This window comes from Gossypium raimondii, chromosome 3 (assembly GCF_025698545.1).
Source record: "Gossypium raimondii isolate GPD5lz chromosome 3, ASM2569854v1, whole genome shotgun sequence".
NCBI classification, from domain to species: Eukaryota; Viridiplantae; Streptophyta; class Magnoliopsida; order Malvales; family Malvaceae; genus Gossypium; species Gossypium raimondii.
Window position 1 is genome coordinate 14,636,540 of NC_068567.1, and position 20,029 is coordinate 14,656,568.

The 20,029-nt window shown below is 33.3% G+C and overlaps 2 protein-coding genes and 1 pseudogene across 6 annotated transcripts; all 3 read left to right on the forward strand.

The window, feature by feature from the left end:
- The first annotated feature begins 354 nt into the window (after positions 1 to 354).
- Positions 355 to 5,094, forward strand: LOC105797277 (branched-chain-amino-acid aminotransferase 2, chloroplastic). 3 transcript variants are annotated; one of them, XM_012627235.2, is made up of 9 exons: positions 361 to 488; positions 574 to 644; positions 942 to 1,099; positions 1,505 to 1,681; positions 3,976 to 4,107; positions 4,186 to 4,284; positions 4,364 to 4,576; positions 4,647 to 4,759; positions 4,830 to 5,094. In XM_012627235.2, coding segments are annotated over exons 2-9 (1,008 nt in total). In that variant the 5' UTR covers positions 361 to 488; positions 574 to 643; the 3' UTR covers positions 4,945 to 5,094. The 3 variants fall into 3 exon arrangements, with proteins under 3 accessions (XP_052484954.1, XP_012482689.1, XP_012482688.1); XM_052628994.1 differs by lacking the exon at positions 574 to 644 and having other exon boundaries at positions 355 to 488; XM_012627234.2 differs by lacking the exons at positions 361 to 488; positions 574 to 644 and having other exon boundaries at positions 691 to 1,099.
- A 1,106-nt stretch (positions 5,095 to 6,200) lies between these two features.
- Positions 6,201 to 8,421, forward strand: LOC105797280 (uncharacterized). Of its 3 annotated transcripts, none has more exons than XM_052628147.1 (4): positions 6,201 to 6,705; positions 6,772 to 6,858; positions 7,957 to 8,134; positions 8,315 to 8,421. In XM_052628147.1, exons 1-3 carry the CDS (start codon positions 6,247 to 6,249, stop codon positions 8,101 to 8,103), a joined length of 693 nt encoding a protein of 230 aa, XP_052484107.1. In that variant the 5' UTR covers positions 6,201 to 6,246; the 3' UTR covers positions 8,104 to 8,134; positions 8,315 to 8,421. The 3 variants fall into 3 exon arrangements, with proteins under 3 accessions (XP_052484107.1, XP_052484109.1, XP_012482690.1); XM_052628149.1 differs by having other exon boundaries at positions 8,318 to 8,421; XM_012627236.2 differs by lacking the exon at positions 8,315 to 8,421 and having other exon boundaries at positions 7,957 to 8,305.
- Positions 8,422 to 8,560: 139 nt separating this feature from the next.
- LOC105797279 (amino acid transporter AVT6A-like) lies at positions 8,561 to 11,606 on the forward strand (annotated as a pseudogene).
- Positions 11,607 to 20,029: the final 8,423 nt, after the last annotated feature.

The following is a 20,029-nucleotide window of genomic DNA, read 5'->3' on the forward strand; positions in this document are numbered from 1 at the left end:
ATATTTATCAGATCCATTTATTTGAGAGCCAAGGTCTTTTGTTTTTCAATTAAGGAATTGTGTTTATAAACTGGTTAAATATTAATATTTAATACATTCTTTTAATAAATTTACTTCAAATGCGATTAAACCGTGAATTAATCATTGTTATTTACGGCAAATATTTTGGTTTCGATAAAAAACTATTTCACTTATAATTTAATTAATTAAAATTTTAAACTAAAATTAAATGAGGGCCTAATTTATTTGGCTTAGCCCCAAACCTATATACTCAAACAGGACAATCTTTACTTTCTTAGGAGCTATAAATTTTAGGTATATTTAGAAGTCTAGATTTTATAGTGTTGCAGCAGAACAAAAATCCTTCGATATCATTACAATTTCATTATTTTCTTCTTCAAACAAACAATTTTAAAGAGCAAGTAGAAAATATGAGGTTCAAAAGTTCATCATTTCAGCGTCGTCTTCAAACTTCTTTTAATTCCAAGGTATCAATCTTTTCTTTTGAGACAAAAACCTAAAACATGTATGGTTCCGACAATAAAAATATATATCATGTAATTTTCTTTTCAGGATAAAACTTATCGTTATTTCTCATCAAATCCTGCGTTTGCCTTACAGCAACCACGCAAGGCTTCATACAAGTAAATATGTTGCTACTCATTTTAATGGGATTCTCCGTTTTAGGATATTCTCCCTTGCCACAAGATTCATACATCTCGTTTACTATTGATATTAGCATCATTTTGAGCTTAAATGTTATATTTGCATGAGCAAGACTTTTTGGGGTTAAAATCTTAGTTTGGTAACTGAAGTTGAAAAGGCTTTTCCAGTTTAAAATCTTTGTTTAGCAACTTATCTAAAGTCGAGCTATTAGCTTAGATGAGTAACATAAATTCATCATCATTATTATAATTTGATGGAGATGATGGGATATATAGTGAAGATGGAGTGGGAGAAGCTTGGATTTGGTCCCGTATCAACTGATTTTATGTACAGCATGAAATGCTGTGAAGATGGAAATTTTGTTCAAGGAAACCTTACTCACTACGGAAACATTCAATTCAGCCCTTTCGCAGCGGTCTTAAATTATGGGCAGGTAGTCGTCACCTTTCTTTTCTTTTCTTTTCTTTTCTTTTGGTTTAATGCACACTTTAATTCTTCAGAGTATATCGTTTTTTCACTTTTATCCACAAAATTCTTTTTAACCCACTTTAATCCTTAACATTATCAAATATAAACACTCTCAATTTAGTCCTTAATATTATCAGACACTTATGATTCAATCCCTAATGTGATGTTTATGATTGAGTGAATATTTCAACCATTAATTTCTAGTGTTTAAAGGAGTGAAGTTGAAAATGAGGAGGTGAACATATATTGCATAAAATATGAAGAAAGTTATAATATGAGATTTGGATTTGAAGTTGATTGGATGGTTAATGCTTAAAACTAAATACATGAAATAATTGAGTTGGATATATATTTTAAAATAAAAATGCAGGGCATAATAGAAGGTTTAAAAGTAAACAGGAAAGAAGATGGGAGGCTGCTTCTCTTTCGCCCTGATCAACATGCCCTTCGCATGAAAATGGGTGCCCAAAGAATGTGCATGCCTTCTCCTTCCATCCATCAGTTTATCCACGCTGTCAAACAAACTGCTCTTGCCAACATTAGATGGGTATTTCTTTTCTTTTAACATCCCAGTTTATAAAAATATTATGGAGATTTTTATATTAAGAGTTAGATTTTATTTTATTTTTTTAATTAAAAACTAAGTAATTTAGTCCCTACATGTTAGATAAATTAAAGATTGGTTCATGTATGTCAACATAAGGTACACATGGTATGCTATATGCAATTGTCTAGGTTATTTCGTCAACTACACTAGTTTAACAGTAGAAATGAATGAAATATTTAACAGAAATGACCAATTTACTCTTTAATCTAACGTACATGCACTAATTTACCTTTTTTAAATAAATAGAGTAAAATACAATTTGGCTTCTAATACAAGGGTCTCAATAATACTTTTACCCATCACAACACAAATAAAAATATATTTATTCTTCTTGAATTCTAAGTTCAAAGGTCTTAGAAAAGGCCGATCCAAGAGGGGAAGAGAGAGGTAGTCCCATTCTTAACATTTTTTAGGCCCTACGCGAAACAATAAATTGGATCCCCTTTTAAAAAATTATAAAATGTAATACAATAAATAAAAACATATACTAGTAATAAAATAAAAAAATTGGGTCCCTTTTCTTTTCTTTTTTTTCCCTGCCTGCAATGAAGCATCGATCAGAAAACTTAAAAGGCTAAAGTTTTTTTTTCCATGTTAAAAGCTAGAACAACTTTGGGCCTTAGGTGGCCGCACTCCCAAACTACTCCCAGGGTCAAGCTTGAAGAGAGGTCTTAGGACCAAGAGAGAGGTCTTAGGACCAAGATAACTAGTACCGCATTTTTAGTACCAAGATAACTAGTACCGCATTAGTGAGTGCGCCGTTTTTTTACTAGAACTGGTACATGGCAGTATCGATCTGTTCCCGCATACCATTCCGAATTTATTAAAAAAATTTTAAAAATTTTAAAATACTTATATTTTAATATTTAAAAATATTAAATAATAATATTAAATAAATTTTAAATATAAAATATTTATCAATTATACAAAATACTCAATAAAGATCTATCAATCCAAAATTAAGAAGGAAAAAACAATCTTATGTATTAAACGATAATATGATCTCCAACATTAGCCTAGAGGTGATCATGGGCCGGGCCGGGCCAGGCTTGGATAAAATTTTAGGCCTATTTTCTAGGACCGGGCCTGCCCTGGCCTGAAATATGGGCCTAAAAATTTGTCCAAGCCTAGCCCGAAAGAAAATTACTATGCTCGAGCCCGGCCCGACCCATATTAAATATATATTTTTAATATATATAAATATATATATATATATATTTGATTAAAAATAATATATATTTAATATATAATTCAGGTCGGGCCCGGGCCAAAAAGTTTTTCCCGAATCCCGGCTCGTTTTCTAAACGGGCCTCATTTTTTTGCCCAAACTCATATTTTAGGCCTATATTTTTACTTGAACCCTCCTATTTTTCAGGCGGACTATCGGGCCGGGCCGGGTAGCCCAACCTATGATCACCTCTACATTAACCCATTCAATACTAACATACATATCAAAGCTGGAGGCTGAAATTTTAGGGATTTAGGCATTCAAGTTGTTTCCCTATTTTGATAAAGGAAGAGAAAGGTGAGGGGAATTTTTTATTTATTATAATTTAGTTTTATATTTTAAAATTTAAAGTTTGTCCAACTAAATGAAGTTTTTTTATTAGTTAATGCAAGTGTTGATTTTTAAAGTTTAAAACAAAATAAATTATAAAAATTAATATTTTTCAGTATTATTTGGTGCATCATGTTCCACCTAGTGTGAATGAAATTGACCAGAATAGGCTGATGTAACAGAAAAAGGGTTATTTGATGTTCCATTTTAGCACAAGGAAGGTGCACACCAATTAGAATAATCGAAACTGGTGTGGAATGACCACCATGCTTAGGACCCTTTTTCCCTTGAAAATATATTTTGGCATCCTACAAGTAGTTAGGAAACTAGAAGTTTAAAAAAATTAAAATGAAATTATAAATTTTTAAAGGGGTTAAAATATAATTTATAATTTAATTAGGTTACAAATTTTCAATTTCTAAAAGGATTAAATGAGGGCTAACATACTATAAAATTGTCAGTTTTCTAGGCGAGGCTTTATGCCTAAACCCCTAGCGTCCCTCCTGCCCAATCTAAAAAAACCCTTAATATAAAATTCAATTTATTTTCTTGGATGGGATTGAAAGCCCTAAACTCCTGTTAAGGGTAATCGCGTGGGAGCAACTGGAATAAGAAAAGAAAAGAAAATTGCCCATTTGTTTATTCTGGATGACTTCAATTGGCAATAAATGAACAGGTTCCTCCACCAGGAAAAGGATCCCTCTACATTAGACCTTTGCTCATTGGAAGCGGTCCGGTTCTGGGCGTAGGTCCAGCGCCTGAATACATGTTCCTCACATATGCTTCCCCTGTTGGCAACTATTTCAAGGTGCTCCTTTATTTAAACGATAAGCAGTTAATTTTAACTTCAAATGAGATTGAGTTGTACGGATTGTTGATTAAACAGCAAGACAAAACACCTTTGAGCTTATATGTGGAAGAAGAGGAGGTTCGTGCTTTTTCTGGTGGAGTTGGAGGAGTGAAATCTGTGTCGAATTATGGGCCGGTGAGTCCATTGTTTAGTAGGGGTAACTTGCATTGCATGGGACAGTATCAAGGTTCTAACTTTGGGTTTTATTTTGTAGGTGTTGAAGGCACTTGTTAGAGCAAAAAGCCTAGGATTTTCTGACGTTTTATACCTTGACTCTGTCAATAAGAAATATTTGGAGGAAGTCTCAGCTGCCAACATATTTACTTTGAAGGGAAATGTAATTTCAACTCCTCCTACAAGTGGGACAATTCTTCCTGGCATTACTCGTAAAAGCATTATTGAGATTGCGCGTGGTCTTGGTTTTCAGGTCAATCATTCTGTTCTCCCAAAACTTATACTGAACATAATAGCATAATTGACAATTAAAACTGAAACAGGTAGAGGAAAGATCTATATCAGTGCATGAACTGACAGAAGCTGATGAAGTTTTTTGCACCGGAACTGCTGTGGGAGTTGCTGCTGTAGGGAGTGTTACTTACCGAGGCACAAGGTATTTTGTCGTTTAAAGGGAAATTTTGACTTCACAAAAATCGTCTAACATATATTATCATGTGCTACAGATTTGAGTTCAAGGTGGGTGAAAACACTGTATGCCAAGCATTGGGCTCCACTCTTGTAGGCATTCAAACAGGGTTGATTGAGGATAAGGAGGAGTGGATTATCAACATTCACTAACTCTTTTATCATATATGAATCAGTAGTGGTAGTTGATGACTTCAGAATAACTTTTAATCAACTCCATGTTAAGTTCTTCATCACTTCAGCAATATTACCTTATGAAAAATGTTTGATTTCGCAATAAAAACAATGGAAGCTCAAAACCATTTGCACCATCAAAAATACACGCCAAACAGCATGTTGTCAAAGATTATTTTGAACTTGGGTAAATAATTTTTCATAAAAACTTTGTTTACACTTGGGGTTTCTTCCCCATCCAAAATAAGACTTGGACAACTTGTTCATGATGAAGTCTTGAACAGTAAGGACAATTGAGAGTCAGGCAAAAGGATCAGACAACCAAGTTTTGATAATGAAATTAAAAAATGTCAATTTTCTTTTGAATTTTAAAATTTTAGAAATGAAATAATAAAAACTCTTTAAAAAATAATTTTAAAAATATAAAAGAATTTCAAAATACAGTGTTATCTAAACTGAACCGGACTAGGGTATCGGTCTAGTGAGAGGTAAAAAACCCATTGACCTACAAACTAATATGATTTGGTTACCGATTCAAAACAAATAAATTATTAAAAAAATAAGATTATAAAAATTGGTTTTACTACCAATTCAAATGGTTTTTTAGCTTGGTTCAAATCAAATAAATTATTAAAAAATTGAAAATAAAAATTGTTTCAACGGCCAATTCAAATGGTTTTTTAACCCTATTCAATCAGTTTGGACTAATTCACGAGGCAACTAGTTTTTTACCTCTCACCAGATCGATGCCCTAGTTTGATTGGTATCTACATTATTGTCAATGTAGGAGGAAGTGGGTTTAAGTGCACTAAAAGGGTTATAAGTAGTTGTAGGTATTGTATAAAAAAAATGCAAACACAAAATGAATGTTTTTTTAAATATATATAAATTGAATCAATATAATAAATTATGCAAAATATGAGATAACTTAATACAACATGGATACAAAAATCATTTTTTTAAAATGAGTCGCTATAATAAATTATATAAAATAAAATACAATAGAAAATAACATAAACACAACACATATACACAATGTACCAGAAATTTTTAAGATGTGAAAATTATATAATACACTTAACATATGGATATAACAAGAGTATGATATAGAAATAATATGAGTATTTTATAAATAGGGGACGAAAACATGACGTAAAATTAAATAATTAAAATAATATTTATTTTGAAAAAATAAATATATTTATGCATCAAAATTTACTGTAACATGCAAAAATTATTTCTGAATTCTAAAATTGGATTGTCAAGACCTGATTCGACTAAATGGAGGGATTAACTAAGTTGATAGGAAATATTTCCCCAATGGAACTGGATTTTGAGTGCACTGATTTGAGCATTTGGAAAGAAGCTCTCTCCTCCTACAAATCTCGAATCCAATCTCTAAACAAGCCTAATTTGATTTCTCTTGACGAATTTTACACCCACGATCTTCCCTCTCTTCTCCGCCAACGAAACCCTAACCCTTTCATTACCACCGCCGAACTCTCCCGCCTCATGCAGTGGAAGCTCACTCGCGGCAAATTGAGGCCTCGTTTGTTAAACTTCGTTTCCTCTTTGGACGACTCTTCTGTCCAATCCGTTTCTCAAAAGGCTTTCCTCTCCCTTCCCGACATCTCCAAAGCCATCTCCCAGCTTACGGTTTTGAAAGGAGTCGGCCCCGCTACTGCCTCCGCTGTTCTCGCCGCCTACGCTCCTGAAACGGCGCCATTTATGTCCGACGAGGTAACTGCCTCTCCAGTCTTTCTTTATTGGTTTTTTATTTGATATGACTTTTAATTTATATTCAAGGCTATGGTGGCTGCGCTTGGAAGCTCCAAAGATTATTCGTTAAAACAATACTTGTTATTTGTGGAAAAACTACAGAGCAAATCTAAGGTTGGTGAGGTTCCTTTCTATTCTATTAGAGTTATTATTGTAGTTCTTTTGGCATGATCCTTACCTGTATTTTGTCTTGATGATGATGATCAATATTGTGCAATTAAAATATGCTAGTAGTTTTCAAGTTAGTATAATGGCAGTTTAATAAGAAATATTTAAAAAGTACTTAGCTTATTACAGATGGTATCGGTTAGGCTTAGAACTAGTTAACTTTTGCTATTTAAGATGTTGATCTTTTTTCTTGTGGAGCCTGTTGGAAGTTCAATTCTGTACATTTTAGGTGGAACTTAGTTTCCATTGACAGAATCTCTTTCATTTTCATGTTACGAAGTTCGTTTCCATTTTCCTTTTGCTTATTTTGATTGAGCACACCTCTTTGCATGGTTCCCCAAAATGGTGTTTGCAGGGCAAATTACTTGACGAAAACTTAGTTTCAGGAGTCAGGACCACAAGTGTTCTTTCTTTCTTTTCCTGAACTCATTGTTTTCATAGTTGATAGCTGATCAAGGGTCACTTTATATTGTTCTGAAGCTTCATTGTTGTCTCACTGAATTTGTAGCTTTCTGATGCTAGTCTTATTGTTTTGTTTCTATTGAATGTTTTATGTTGTTGATAGGTGATCCTAATCCGTCTCTAGTTTTCCTTGTTTCTGATTCTTGGCTAATTGTGTTTTGACTGGGCAACACTATCATATTCCTTAAGGAACAACAAGGCAACTCTAGTATTCTCTAGTTGTTAATATCCATTGGAACCTTTGCCCATTGTATGTTTGTTTGAAGAACTTATTCAATCAGTGTAGAAGCCACTGAAGTTTTGGCTATACTGCTTATAACCTAAAATTAATAGCCTACCAGTGATAAAATTGATTAAGGAAAGATGCTGAATTCTTGATGTTGACAAGTGATAAATTTTTCACTTCGTCCTCAGTCTGTGCCCCTTCTATGCACCTTTGTTGGCTTTATTCATAGGCTAACAAGAATATTTTCTCATAATGTAATGCATGTTGTTATGGGGAAGGATCAATTAATCATTCATCTATGTGCCTGATCCAGGAAATACCTTTTTGAAAAGGATGATCTATGTTTCTTATTACAGGAACTAAGTTCAATGGGTGACTCCTTCAAACCTTCGGATGTAGAAAGGGCTTTGTGGAGTTCAGCTGTAGGCATAAAGTTGCAGTCTTCACAGACAGCTCCGGACAACAAGATCAAGGGAAGCAACAAAAGAAAGAGAAAACATTGAATTATCTATGTGCAAGATGATGGAAACTTTTGTGAGTTCTAACATGGCCAAGTATTAATCTTGTTTACTTGATGCTAACACTTTATCAATGTGATGTTGTGCCTTGGTCATATATCTGGCATACATGCATGGAATGCAGCCTGAAATTCCTTGTGTTGGATTTAACTATTTTAGTATGGTTAACCCACTGATATTAGTTAAATATTGACAGTAGCACATTACCATGCTATGGCATCTTGCATGAAGTTACTTTGAGAAAATGTCAGAGACCCAAGTTATATGATGAAACCCTTGATCCATCTTTAACTTACGAGGTAATTTCAGTCCTTTTTCCCCTACTTTATGGATGGCAATTTGCTTGTGGGTGGAATGGTAAAGTGCAGTGCAGGTGCTTTAGATTCAAACCACGGCGTTGTTGAAAGCTAGGGTGAACATACCACCCGGGTTTGGTACTTGAATTAACTAATTATTAACCCACCCACGAGCAAAATAGGGTTGGCTGAAGGACAATGATCTATTTATGGACTCTTTAATGGTTAGCCTAGCTGTTGCGAACTGAAAGCTAAAAAAGGCTCTCAAATAGCAGAAAAAACATAATTTACACCAATGAAATTCTCGTTTTCTTGGTAAAACAAAATGTAATTTAATAATTTAACCAAAAAAAAAAAACAAGAATGCAGTTTTACTATAAGAGGAAGAAGTTCCAGGAAGATTTAATGAATCTTCCATTTTGAGCAACCAAAAGCCCAGTTTTGTTTTTTTTTTTCTTCATGTAGGGAGATGAAGTCATTGGTTTATAGGTGTCAAGTCGCCATTCGCTTTCCTTGTACTTCCCGTAACCATTGTGTTATTGGAGCCTTTCCCTTTTGATCTATAAAATTACACCAAAAAGAAAGGCCGTGACGGACGAAATCTTCAAGAACTTCCTAAGTCTCTTCTTCTTGTACGGCCTCATTCAACGGCTTTAACCACCAAAGTGATGAAAATGAATATTATGCCCTCCTTCTCAGACCGTAAACACCGACGGAGTCCCCGAGGAGAGGCTCTCCTCCCTCAAAAGCAGGCCTACCGAGTACTCGAGACTCCCGAAGTCGGCTTCGATGGGGCTTCAACTTCAAGAGCCATTTTCAACCTCTTGACCACTGTTGTGGGACCCGGGATCATGGCGCTCCCAGCCACCGTCAATCAGTTGGACCTAATCACGAGTCTATTCGTCATCATATTCGTCTATATGCTAACGGGATCATCCATCGATAAGATACTCAGGTTCAGTCGAGCCTCCAAGTCGGCCACATATTCAGGCGTTGCCGCCGACGCTTTCGGTGGGACCAACCGTAACATCTTCAGGTTTGCATTGTCATCAACAACTTGGGCATGCTCGTGGTTTACATGATCATCATAGGTAAGTTTGAACCCCCCCCCCCAAAAAAAAAAAGAATTAAGCTTCGTGGAACGACTAGTTGCCATTCGATCACCTCTGAATTTGAATTGATTGCAGGTGATGTGTTGTCGGGGACATGGGAGGATGGGTTCCACCACAAGGGAGTTATGGAAGAATGGTTCGGTGAACACTGGTGGACAACGTGTTCGGCTTTGCTCATGTTCACCACGCTCTTCGTTTTCGCACCTCTCATTTCATTCAAACGCATTGGTAACTAACTCACGCCTCAAAAATTCTAAATTGCCGCTATACTCCTTTCTTACTTTTATTGAATGCTTGCTGTTTTTCGTGATTTTAGATTCATTGAGATACACCTCGGCATTGTCAGTTGGTTTCGCGATTGTATTTGTGGCAATAACAGCGGGAGTTACCATTGTTAAGTTGGTGGAAGGGAAAATCGAAATGCATCGTTTAATGTCGAAACTTGAAAACCAGGCATCATTTTGGAAGCTTTTCACCACTGTTCCTGTTCTAGTCACTGCTTATATATGCCACCATAACGGTAAGTCATCACAGATTGATTCCTTCTACACTTCTAAGTCTTTATTATCATAATTTGGGTTTGTTTAGTTGTTGGTTCAAGTAAATTATCTTCCAATTTGTACCAAATTAGTTGCATCTTTGAGTTGATTGAATGCTTTAACGGTAAGAGATGCTTAATGTACCTGTTGATACCTAAAACTCTGCGAAGAACAAATTATCCATTTATGGTTCAACATTACATAGAATTACAAATATCATGCGCTATTGTAACAAAATTTTTCTCTGAAATAAGTATTCCAACAACTCTCCTCCTTACATGGCAAAGATTGTTAAAATTTTAAAATATGCTTGTTTATATGACAATTGATCAAGCCTTTTGTTTTTATCTTTTTCCTTTTGTCTTGGATACACCTGTGCAGTATTCCCAATAGCGAATGAACTGAGAGACCCTACACAGATGAAGTTAATTGTTAGGAAGTCCCTCATGTTTTGCTCTTCTCTCTACATTGCCACCAGCTTCTTCGGAGTAGTTCTGTTCGGAAATCATATTTTGGATGATGTGCTTGCCAATTTTGATGGTGATCTTGGAATTCCGTATAGCTCGTTGCTCGATGATTTGATCAGAGTGAGCTACGGGCTTCACTTGATGCTTGTTTTCCCAATTGTGTTTTCCTCCCTTCGTCTCAACGTAGATGGTCTTCTATTTCCATATGCCATTCCTATTGCCTTTTCCGAAAAGAGGTTCTTCTCAATGACAGTAGCTCTTATGGGTTTTATCTTTATGGGAGCCAACTTTATTCCTAGCATCTGGGATGCCTTCCAGTTCACTGATGCAACCGCTGCAGCTTGTGTTGGTTCTATCTTTCCAGCTGCCATCACCCTTAGGTAAAGTAATAGATGTTTTGTTGAATTCAGTGTCAAATGAACTTTCATGCAACCCCTTGTTAGATGGTGTAGTACTATATATGTTTATAACAGAGAGCAGCATACATTAAAACTAGTATTGAAGATTAGCTACTGGGTTCTTTATGCAGGGACACCAATGGAATTGCAACAAAGAAAGATAGACTAATATCATGGATGATGATGATCTTTCTTGCCGTCTCAACAAGCACCGTGGCTGTGACAAGTGACATTTATGGCATTTTAACAGTTGACAAAGGAGTTATAACCTGATTCTATTGAGGTGTCCGTTTATATATATCCAGTGTTCCAGGTGGAGTGCACGGTTGGAAACCAGAGCTAATGGGCAAGGAGACGATCTGGGTTCCATTCATGCGGTTTACCCTCAAAGCTAACTTGACAAATAGGGGATCTGTTTTATATGAGCTTGCTGGGAATAAAGTGAGTTTTCCAGCATGTCTTGAGGTTTTCGATGAAATTCAAGGTGATTTAGCTGTTAGTTCTTGGTCCTTTAGGTGGGTAACAAATAGGAAATTTCTATTGATTGATTATTCATCATCTAAATTTAATTGAACGTGTTTCTCATTATGTAATCAAACTAAATTCTTACCCTTGCATGGGTTACTGTATTTTTTTTTTTCTTTTTTGAGAAGTTAAAGTTACAATTTGCTTAAAAGTAGTTGTATTTTTATTTGGATTTTTATCCGGATTTTTTTCTCTACCTTTTTACTTTTCAAAATTAAAATTTAAGTCTATTTATTAACACTATTAAAAATTTTGTGTTGAATTTACTGGCAAAGCATTTTGAAATTAAAAAAAAACTCGTTTGGTATTCATATAACAATATATATATATATATATATAAGGGACCTCAATTAAACGGTGCTATAGTTCTTAAAATTTACATCATCATTCTAATTAAAATAAATAATTTAGACTAGCTAATGACATTATAAAAGTTAAAATGTCAAATTATGTCAAAATTAAAGTATATAGATTAAATCTCAAATTTGAGCAAAATATAGTAGATTGTGGCCCACCTCGAATATCTACCTAAAAAGTAGGAGGGTTTAGGCAAAAAATATAGACCTGAAAAATGGGCTTGGGCAAAAATATAAGGCTCGTTTAAAAAACAAGCTAAGCCTCGGGTAAGGTTTTTTGGCTTAGGCCCAGCCTGAATTTGTAAAAAAAAAAAATTATGTTGTTTTGTTGTCATTTCACTATTATGTTGCTACTATTTTGTTGTTATTATTTGGATATTGTATAATTTTTGTTTTATTGTTAATTTTGATACTATTTTAGAGGCATTCACCTATTAAGTTGTATCTATCTTAGTGTTATAAATTTTTTCTAATTTATTTCAATTTTTTGGGAAAGATTTATTTTAATTTTTTTAGTCTATTTGATGTATTATATTTTTTAAAAGAATTTATATAAAAAATAAAATAAAATATTTTAATATAGACGACCCGGGTCGGGCTTGAGCAAAAATTTAAACCCATTTTAGACCGAGCTTATTAACCGGGTCTAAATTTTTGTTAGGCCCATCCCGACCATAAACAACTCTAAACTATAGGAATCAAATTGAAATTTAAAATTGAGATGGACCCATATGTTGTGAAAGGAAAAGACAATGGACAGGTGTTTATATTTATTTATATAAGTATAGATTTTCATATTATTTTTGATTTTATACTTGAATTCATATTCAGATATTATAACAATATTTTTGGTTTATAAAAATAAGAAATTATATTTATACTATTTTGAAAATTATAGTGCAGAAAGTAATAAAAGAAATTGATATCCAATGTTTCAAATTATAAACTAAATGTTCATGTTGAAGTATAGTGCATTTTTAAAATATGCATATATTTTTTACGTAAGTGTGAAATTGATTTTAACTGAACTGATGTTTATACCTTTTAAATTTTAAAAGTAACAAAGTTATATAATTGTATTATTTTATTTAAACTTCAACTTATTAATATTTAAAATAGATTTTATATGGTATTAGTCTACTTCAAATTTAATAAATTTAAATATGGAGTTTTAATTTATTTCTTTAAATTTCAAATTAATAAATTTTCTCTATTTTGGTATGTTAAAAATAAAATAATTTAATTTAATTAAAATATAGCTAATTAATCAACAATTAAGTCATTATATTTTAAAGTTTAAAATTGGTTTTTTATAAAATTTGTTACAATAAAGTTTTTAAAATTGAGTAATTTATGGATAAAATATACTAGATGTATATGAAGGGAAAATTATATATAATCTTAAAATTTTACAGAAATTATTTAAATGATAAGAATTTTTCTATTAGTACATAACGACTTGTGGTACAACCACAACTTATATGTGCATAAAATTTATTGTTGACAATTTTTTATTTTTTATTTTTCCTTATCTTTATTGATGAAGAGGGCAACTTCCATAAACCCTCAAGTCAATTTGAAGTTATTGCGAGTTTTAGAAGACTTGTTTTGATCCGGGAGGCTCTAAACCAAATCCTTACGTTCAAGTCCAAAAATAACAAATAGAGTGTGAGAATTGATGTAAATATTCAAGATAAAAAAAATTTTAAAAAAATAAAAGCAATTAAAGTGAGAAGCTATTGGAAATAAGACCCCTTGTTTGAGTAGAAGTAGAAGCAAGGCTGGCGATTTGCTTCTCCTAATTAGAGTGAGAGTTTGAATGGACTTAGGAGTTTGGAGAACTTGATAATTTGTTAGAGTTGTGTGACCCAAATTCTAAGAGATTGCTTGCAAGTCAAGTTAAACAAAATATATTTTCTTTCTAGAAGATTTAGTATTTATTAGTATAATATATTTAACATTTATTAGTATAGTTTATTTGACTTACTAATTTAGCCTATAAACATGTTCTTTTACAATCTTAGAAAATACACCCATCAGAGATTAGAACTCATAACACATTTAGAGAATTTTGTATTTACGTTTTGAGGGTCTTTGTTTTCGGGTTCTTCGTGGTTTAGTTTTTTTATCTCCATCTTTTGTACTCTTCATTCTTTTTCCATTATAGTAAAATTATCTTTGCCCGTGGTTTTTTATCCTCTTTGGAGGGGTTTTTCTACATTAAATTTGTGTGTTCTATTTCTCAATTTATTCCGCTATTTTTTGTTACTTGTTACTTAATTGGGTCGATCCTAACAAGTGGTATTAGAGCTAGTTCAATTTTCATAGATCAGCCCGTTCAGAGATGACAGCAACAAGGTTTGAAATTGAGAAGTTCGATTGTGAGACAAATTTCAATCTGTGGCAAGTTCAGATGATGACAATTCTAGTTCAAACTGGCTTGAAAAAAGGTTGTTACTGGGAAAAAGCCTGAGAATCTAAATCAAACAGAATGGGAAGAGCTTGATGAAAACGCCTTGTTTGCAATCTAGTTGTGCCTCGCGAATACGATATTGCAAGAGGTATTGATGGATAATACCTCATCTACTTTGTGGAAAATGTTAGAAACTCTTTATGCAACTAAGTCTCTGGCTAACTGTTTAGTGTTGAAACAACATCTATTTACGTTTCGCATGAACGAATGTGGGCTTCTTAGAGATCACATTAATCAATTCATTACTCTTTTAAATGATTTAAAGAACGTTGAAGTTCATATTAACGATGAAGATCGGGCTATGTTATTATCGTGCTCTTTACCTCCTTCATACAAGTCTTTTAAGGAGACCCTGGTTTATGGCAGAGACAAACTCTTATTCGAATATGTGAAGGGTCATTTGTTGAGTAGAGATAAACTTGACAATGAGTTTGGTTTGGATAGCAAGGCAGATAGGCAAGCTTCTGTTTTGGTAGCATCAAAGAAACTAGACAAAAGGTGTCGCTATTGTAAAAAGTTAGGTTACGTCAAAGCAGATTTTTATAAACTGCAAAATAAAAGAGCTGCTGAGAGTAACAGGAAGATGTAGCTGGTGCTAATATAGGACATAAATGTAATTTTTTCAAAAATGAGTTGATGATGAGAAAAGATGGAGCGATGGCGGTCGAAGATACAAGGAATGCCTTGTGATGAAAAACTATGTAATTTTTTATTTTTCATTTATTTTTTAAAAATAGAACCATGGGAACCTTAGCTAGCAATTTTGTTTTATTGCCCATCTCTTTATATATTTGTTTAATAATTATTTATCATATGATTGTGATATATATGCATGAGATGATCCACAATTGATCTATTAAAGATAAGAAGTGTGGTAATGAGAAAATACAGGTAGGGGTGAGCAAAACTCGATTTGACTCGAAAAATCGAAAAAAAATTGAATTTCGAGTTAAACGAATCAAGTTATTCGAGTTAATCGAGTTATTCGAATCAACTCAATTTTTTTTTTCAAATTTCGAGTTCGAATCGAGTTGAGTTTTCGAATTCGAATAACTCGAATAATTCGAATAATTCGAATAATTCGAATAATTCGAATATCAAACTATAATATTTTACATTTTTACCCCAAACTCCCAAACCTTTTTACTTTTACCTCAAAACTTTTACTCCTTCCCACTTTTCCCCCAAAACTTTTACTCCCCTCCCCTCCCAACCCCCCAATCTACCCAAAATTCATTTCCCACCAAAATTTTACTCTCCCATTTACTTTTTCTCAAAATTTTACTCCCAAAAATCCTCAAAACCTTTTATTTTCCCCCAAAACTTTTACTCCCTCCTATTTTTCCTCTAAAACTTTTATTCCCTTCTCATTTCACCTCCCATCTACCCCAAACCCTCCCCCCTCAAATTTTTTTTTTAATATTTTCCCTTCAAAATTTTACTCCCCCTATTTATTTTCCCTCAAACTTTTATTCCTCAAAACTTTTTATTTTCCCCCTAAACTTTTACTTCTCACCCTGTACTCTCAAATAAAAAATCAAAATTATCCAAAAAAAATCACTAAACATAAATAGTAATAATTTTATTTATATCTACTATTTATATTATTAAATTAAATTTCACATTTTATATTATTTATATTATTGACTTGTTTAGTCATATTGAATATTTATATTAAAATTGAATTATTAATTATGTCATAAAATATTCATGTTAAAATTTTATATTGGTATCAATTTCACATTTTATTTTTAAAATAACTTTTATTAAAAAATCATATTTTTACATTTAATATTTTTTAATTCCAAAATACATAGTGACAAGAATCTAAAGATAATTGAAACAACTAAGCAAGCAAAGAAGCTAACCAATAAATAAAAATTAATAAATAAATTATGAGGCGATGAAAGTTAATAAAAAATTTGATTAAGGCGGACAAATTTTATAACGATGGGTGACAGTGGTTACAAGGACCCAAAATTATTTTTTAAAATTTAACTCGAATAAATATATTCGATTCGATTCGATTCGATTCGATTCGATTCGATTCGATTCGAATCGAATTCCATCTCACTCGACTCGATTCGAGAAAACTTCAAATAAAGTTAGGATGATAAAATGAGATTCGAAAACTCGATTAACTCAAAAATTTTCGATTCGATTCCATTGAATCGAATGCTCACCCCTAAATACATGTGTTGTATTGTTCCATTCACTTATTAGGTTATTTGGTTACTGTGAGAAGTGTGGTAATGAGATGGTGCATGTCTATAATTTGGTTTAGTAAGGAAAGGCTTAGTTTTTAAGTGGTCAAATATGACTTACCTCCCTTTTTTGGGAACCTACCTCCTACATGGTTCACATTCACTTCTTCAATTTTTTCCTTAAAAGAAAAACTGTAGAGAATCAAAATTTTTTGTTTGACTCTTGTGAATAATTGAATGTGAATATTATAAAATTGCTATAGCATGTCATACATACATGAGATAAACATGTCATATAGTTTAGGAAAGAATGCCACATGTACTTGTCATGCATATATTAATCATTCATGATTGAAATCAGAAATTAAAAACCTTGCATGTTTTTAAAATATTGAGTGGAAGAAGGTTCCTAAATAAGACCTGCAACCTCCATCAATAGTCTCTTGTGATGGCATGGCAAGTGCACTACCCCACTGTAGGATTTCTATGTGGATTTCATTGAGAAGATTTCCTGAAAGTAAGAAGAATTCTCTTGTGATCAAATGATAATTAGACTATCCCTTGTGGTAGGTATTATCATGTAATAGGTCAAGAAATTCTGTCTTTAAAAGAGGACAACTAGTCAAAGCATGCTACTCGGTGAGATTGTCCCATGATGACTCATTTGTGGTGCATGATGCGATAGGTGTTGAGTTGATGGTTATACACTCAATATCTTCTAGTTAAGTAACTTCCCATGAAGCTCTACTTGAGTCAGAATGATGGTCATACTAGTACATGTGAATGCCTAAGGAATTAGGTTCATGTACTAATTAGATGGAAATCAATGTTCTTATTAGTTGATCATGATCACCCCAAGGTGTTTTGATTCAATGGGTGTGGGAGTTACCGTTGCAACAGTTTATAGATATTTTCAAGGTTTAATGTAAGTTGCATGCATCATCTTAATGCATATCGTAATGTTGCAAAACATTTTCAAATTTTTTTAATACAAATATATTAATATATGAATGTTTTATTTTCAGTTCAAAAATGTCACCAACACCCTTATTGAACATACTCACTGAAAACAAATTGAATGGAAATAACTATAAGGAAAGGAAAAGGAACCTAATAATTGTCCTCAGTTGTGAATAACTTAAAACAATTCTTGATAATAAATGTTCACCGACTACTTAAACTGAGGCTAGAAAATGCTGGGAAGAATCTGATGAAATAGCTTATTGCTATATGCTGGCAATCGTGACCAGTACTCTGTATAAGCAACTGGAGAGCTGTAAGAATGTTAAAGCGATTCTACATAAGCTAGAAGATATGTTCGGAAGTCAAGCTGCCTTAGTTCTACAATCTAACATAACTAGCTTGATGAATGCCCAGCAAACATCCAGTACTTCAGTCAAATACCATATGATTACTCTTATGGACCACTTTGTCAAGGCTGCGGACAATGAGGCAAATCTAAACCAGAACACTCAAATTGAAATGGTGTTCAAAAGTTTGTCAAAAGATTTTGTTGGTTTTCGGGCCGCATATAACCTTGGTAACAAAAACCTAACACTTACACAACTTATGAAAGAGTTACAATCTTATGAGTTGATGTTGAACGATGGTCAACCGGTCCGAGGAGTAGAAGCGAATATAGTCGTCACTTTTTCCTCAAAAGGGAAGAAAAAACGTGTTAAGAAAGGCAAGGCTAATGCCTTTAGGCCACCACAAGTGGAAAAGAAGATAATAAAAAAGCCTAATGACTTATCTAAGTCTAAATGCTTCTTCTGTAAAAAGAAAGGGCACTTCAAGGCAAACTGTAAAGGGTAGAATGAATACCTAGCTGTCAAAGGCAAAGGTATGGAACTCTTGAGATAGAAGCTTGTTTAGTGGAAGATTCAATAGACCACTGGGTCATTGATTCGAGAGCCACTAATCATGTTTGTGTTTCTCTATAGAGGTTTGATGAGACAAAATATCTTAGAAATAAGAGCTTATCATTACAAACTGAGAACGAGACAAGTGTGGTAGTTGAAGCAGTAAGAGATGTACATATTTATTTTGATAATTTTAGGAAGATTATTTTAAGAGACGTTTTCTATGTACCAAGTTTCAAAAGAAACTAAATTTCTGTTGCATATTTATATAAAGACGACTTGACCGTGACTTTTAATAGTGGAATTACAATATTTAGAACTCACAATCTTATCTGTAATGGATGGATGTCAAATAATCTCTATTTTATCAAACCAAATATATACACACTCCTTGAGACTGAAATATCAAAAAAATACTTAAAACTTCTCACCCTAATGAGGCATACCTTTGGCATTTGAGACTTGGTCATATTAATCGAGAAAGAATCATTAGACTTGTGAAAGATGTCATCTTAAGTTCACTTAAAGAAGTTGATCTTTCACAATGTGAATCTTGCTTTGAAGGTAAAATGACTAAGCGATCTTTTAATGCAAAAGGAACGAGGGCCAAAAAACCCCTAGAATTTATGCACATTGATGTATGTGGCCCCATGAGCATTAGTGCAAGATGTGGTTACGAGTATTATGTAACCTTTATTAGTGACTATTCCAGATATGAGCATGTATACCTAATGAACCGCAAGAGTGAAACCTTTGATAAATTCAAAGAGTTTCATGCGAAAGTGGAGAAACAACGAGGTTTACCTATGAAGGCACTTCGATAAGATCAAGGTAGGGAATATTTATCTAATGAGTTCTTAAGGTACCTCATAGATAATGAGATTTTATCTCAGTTAACTATGTTGGGCACTCCACAACAAAATGGTGTGGCGGAGAAAAGAAATTGAACATTGTTAGACATGGTACGTTCGATGTTAAGTTATTTGAAGCTGCCAATCTCTTTATGGGATATAAAGTACAAACGACTTGCTATATTTTGAATGGTGTGCCAACTAAGGTAGCACGAAAATCCCATACAAATTGTGGCATGGTAGGAAGCTAAATCTTAATCATTTTAGGATTTGGTGATGCCCGGCTCACATATTAGATAAAGATGCGAGGAAGTTAGACTTACGGGCAAAATTATGCATGTTTGTAAGATATCCAAATAGAACAAATGATGGTTTGTTTTATAACTCAAAAGTGCAAGCTAAGTGTCAACTCATGCTACTTTCCTTGAAAAATGTTACATGAATGACTTCAAACCTCGGAGTAAAGAGGTACTCAAGGAGCTTTCGGGAAATATACAAAACCCTGCAAAAACAATTAATGTGGTGCATAGGTGGCAAACCAAACTAAGCCTTTGTGGTGAATTATCTTAAGAGTCATTGTGTCGAATTATCTTAATAGCCTAGCATATTATCCAGAAAGCCTATGTGACGTATTACCTGGAAGAGCCTTTGTGGCGTATTATTTAGAAAGTTTGTAAAATGAATTCTATATCGCTTAAGTGGCGAGTTGTTAGTCCGCCTCTATGGTGAGAACTGGGTATGCCTTTGAGGCATTTTCTGAAGGTGGTCTCAACAGATTACTCGACTGATGAATCTATCATAGTAACTCATTAGGTTAGAAAGAGAGCT

Coding starts and splice junctions, on each gene's coding strand:
- LOC105797277 (XM_012627234.2), top strand. CDS start 920: ATGGAGATGATGGGATATATAGTGAAGATGGAGTGGGAGAAGCTTGGA. Junction 4,285..4,363: donor CTGTGTCGAATTATGGGCCG/GTGAGTCCATTG, acceptor TTTATTTTGTAG/GTGTTGAAGGCACTTGTTAG. Junction 4,760..4,829: donor GTTACTTACCGAGGCACAAG/GTATTTTGTCGT, acceptor CATGTGCTACAG/ATTTGAGTTCAAGGTGGGTG.
- LOC105797280 (XM_052628147.1), top strand. CDS start 6,247: ATGGAGGGATTAACTAAGTTGATAGGAAATATTTCCCCAATGGAACTG. Junction 6,706..6,771: donor CGCCATTTATGTCCGACGAG/GTAACTGCCTCT, acceptor TTTATATTCAAG/GCTATGGTGGCTGCGCTTGG. Junction 6,859..7,956: donor AACTACAGAGCAAATCTAAG/GTTGGTGAGGTT, acceptor TTCTTATTACAG/GAACTAAGTTCAATGGGTGA.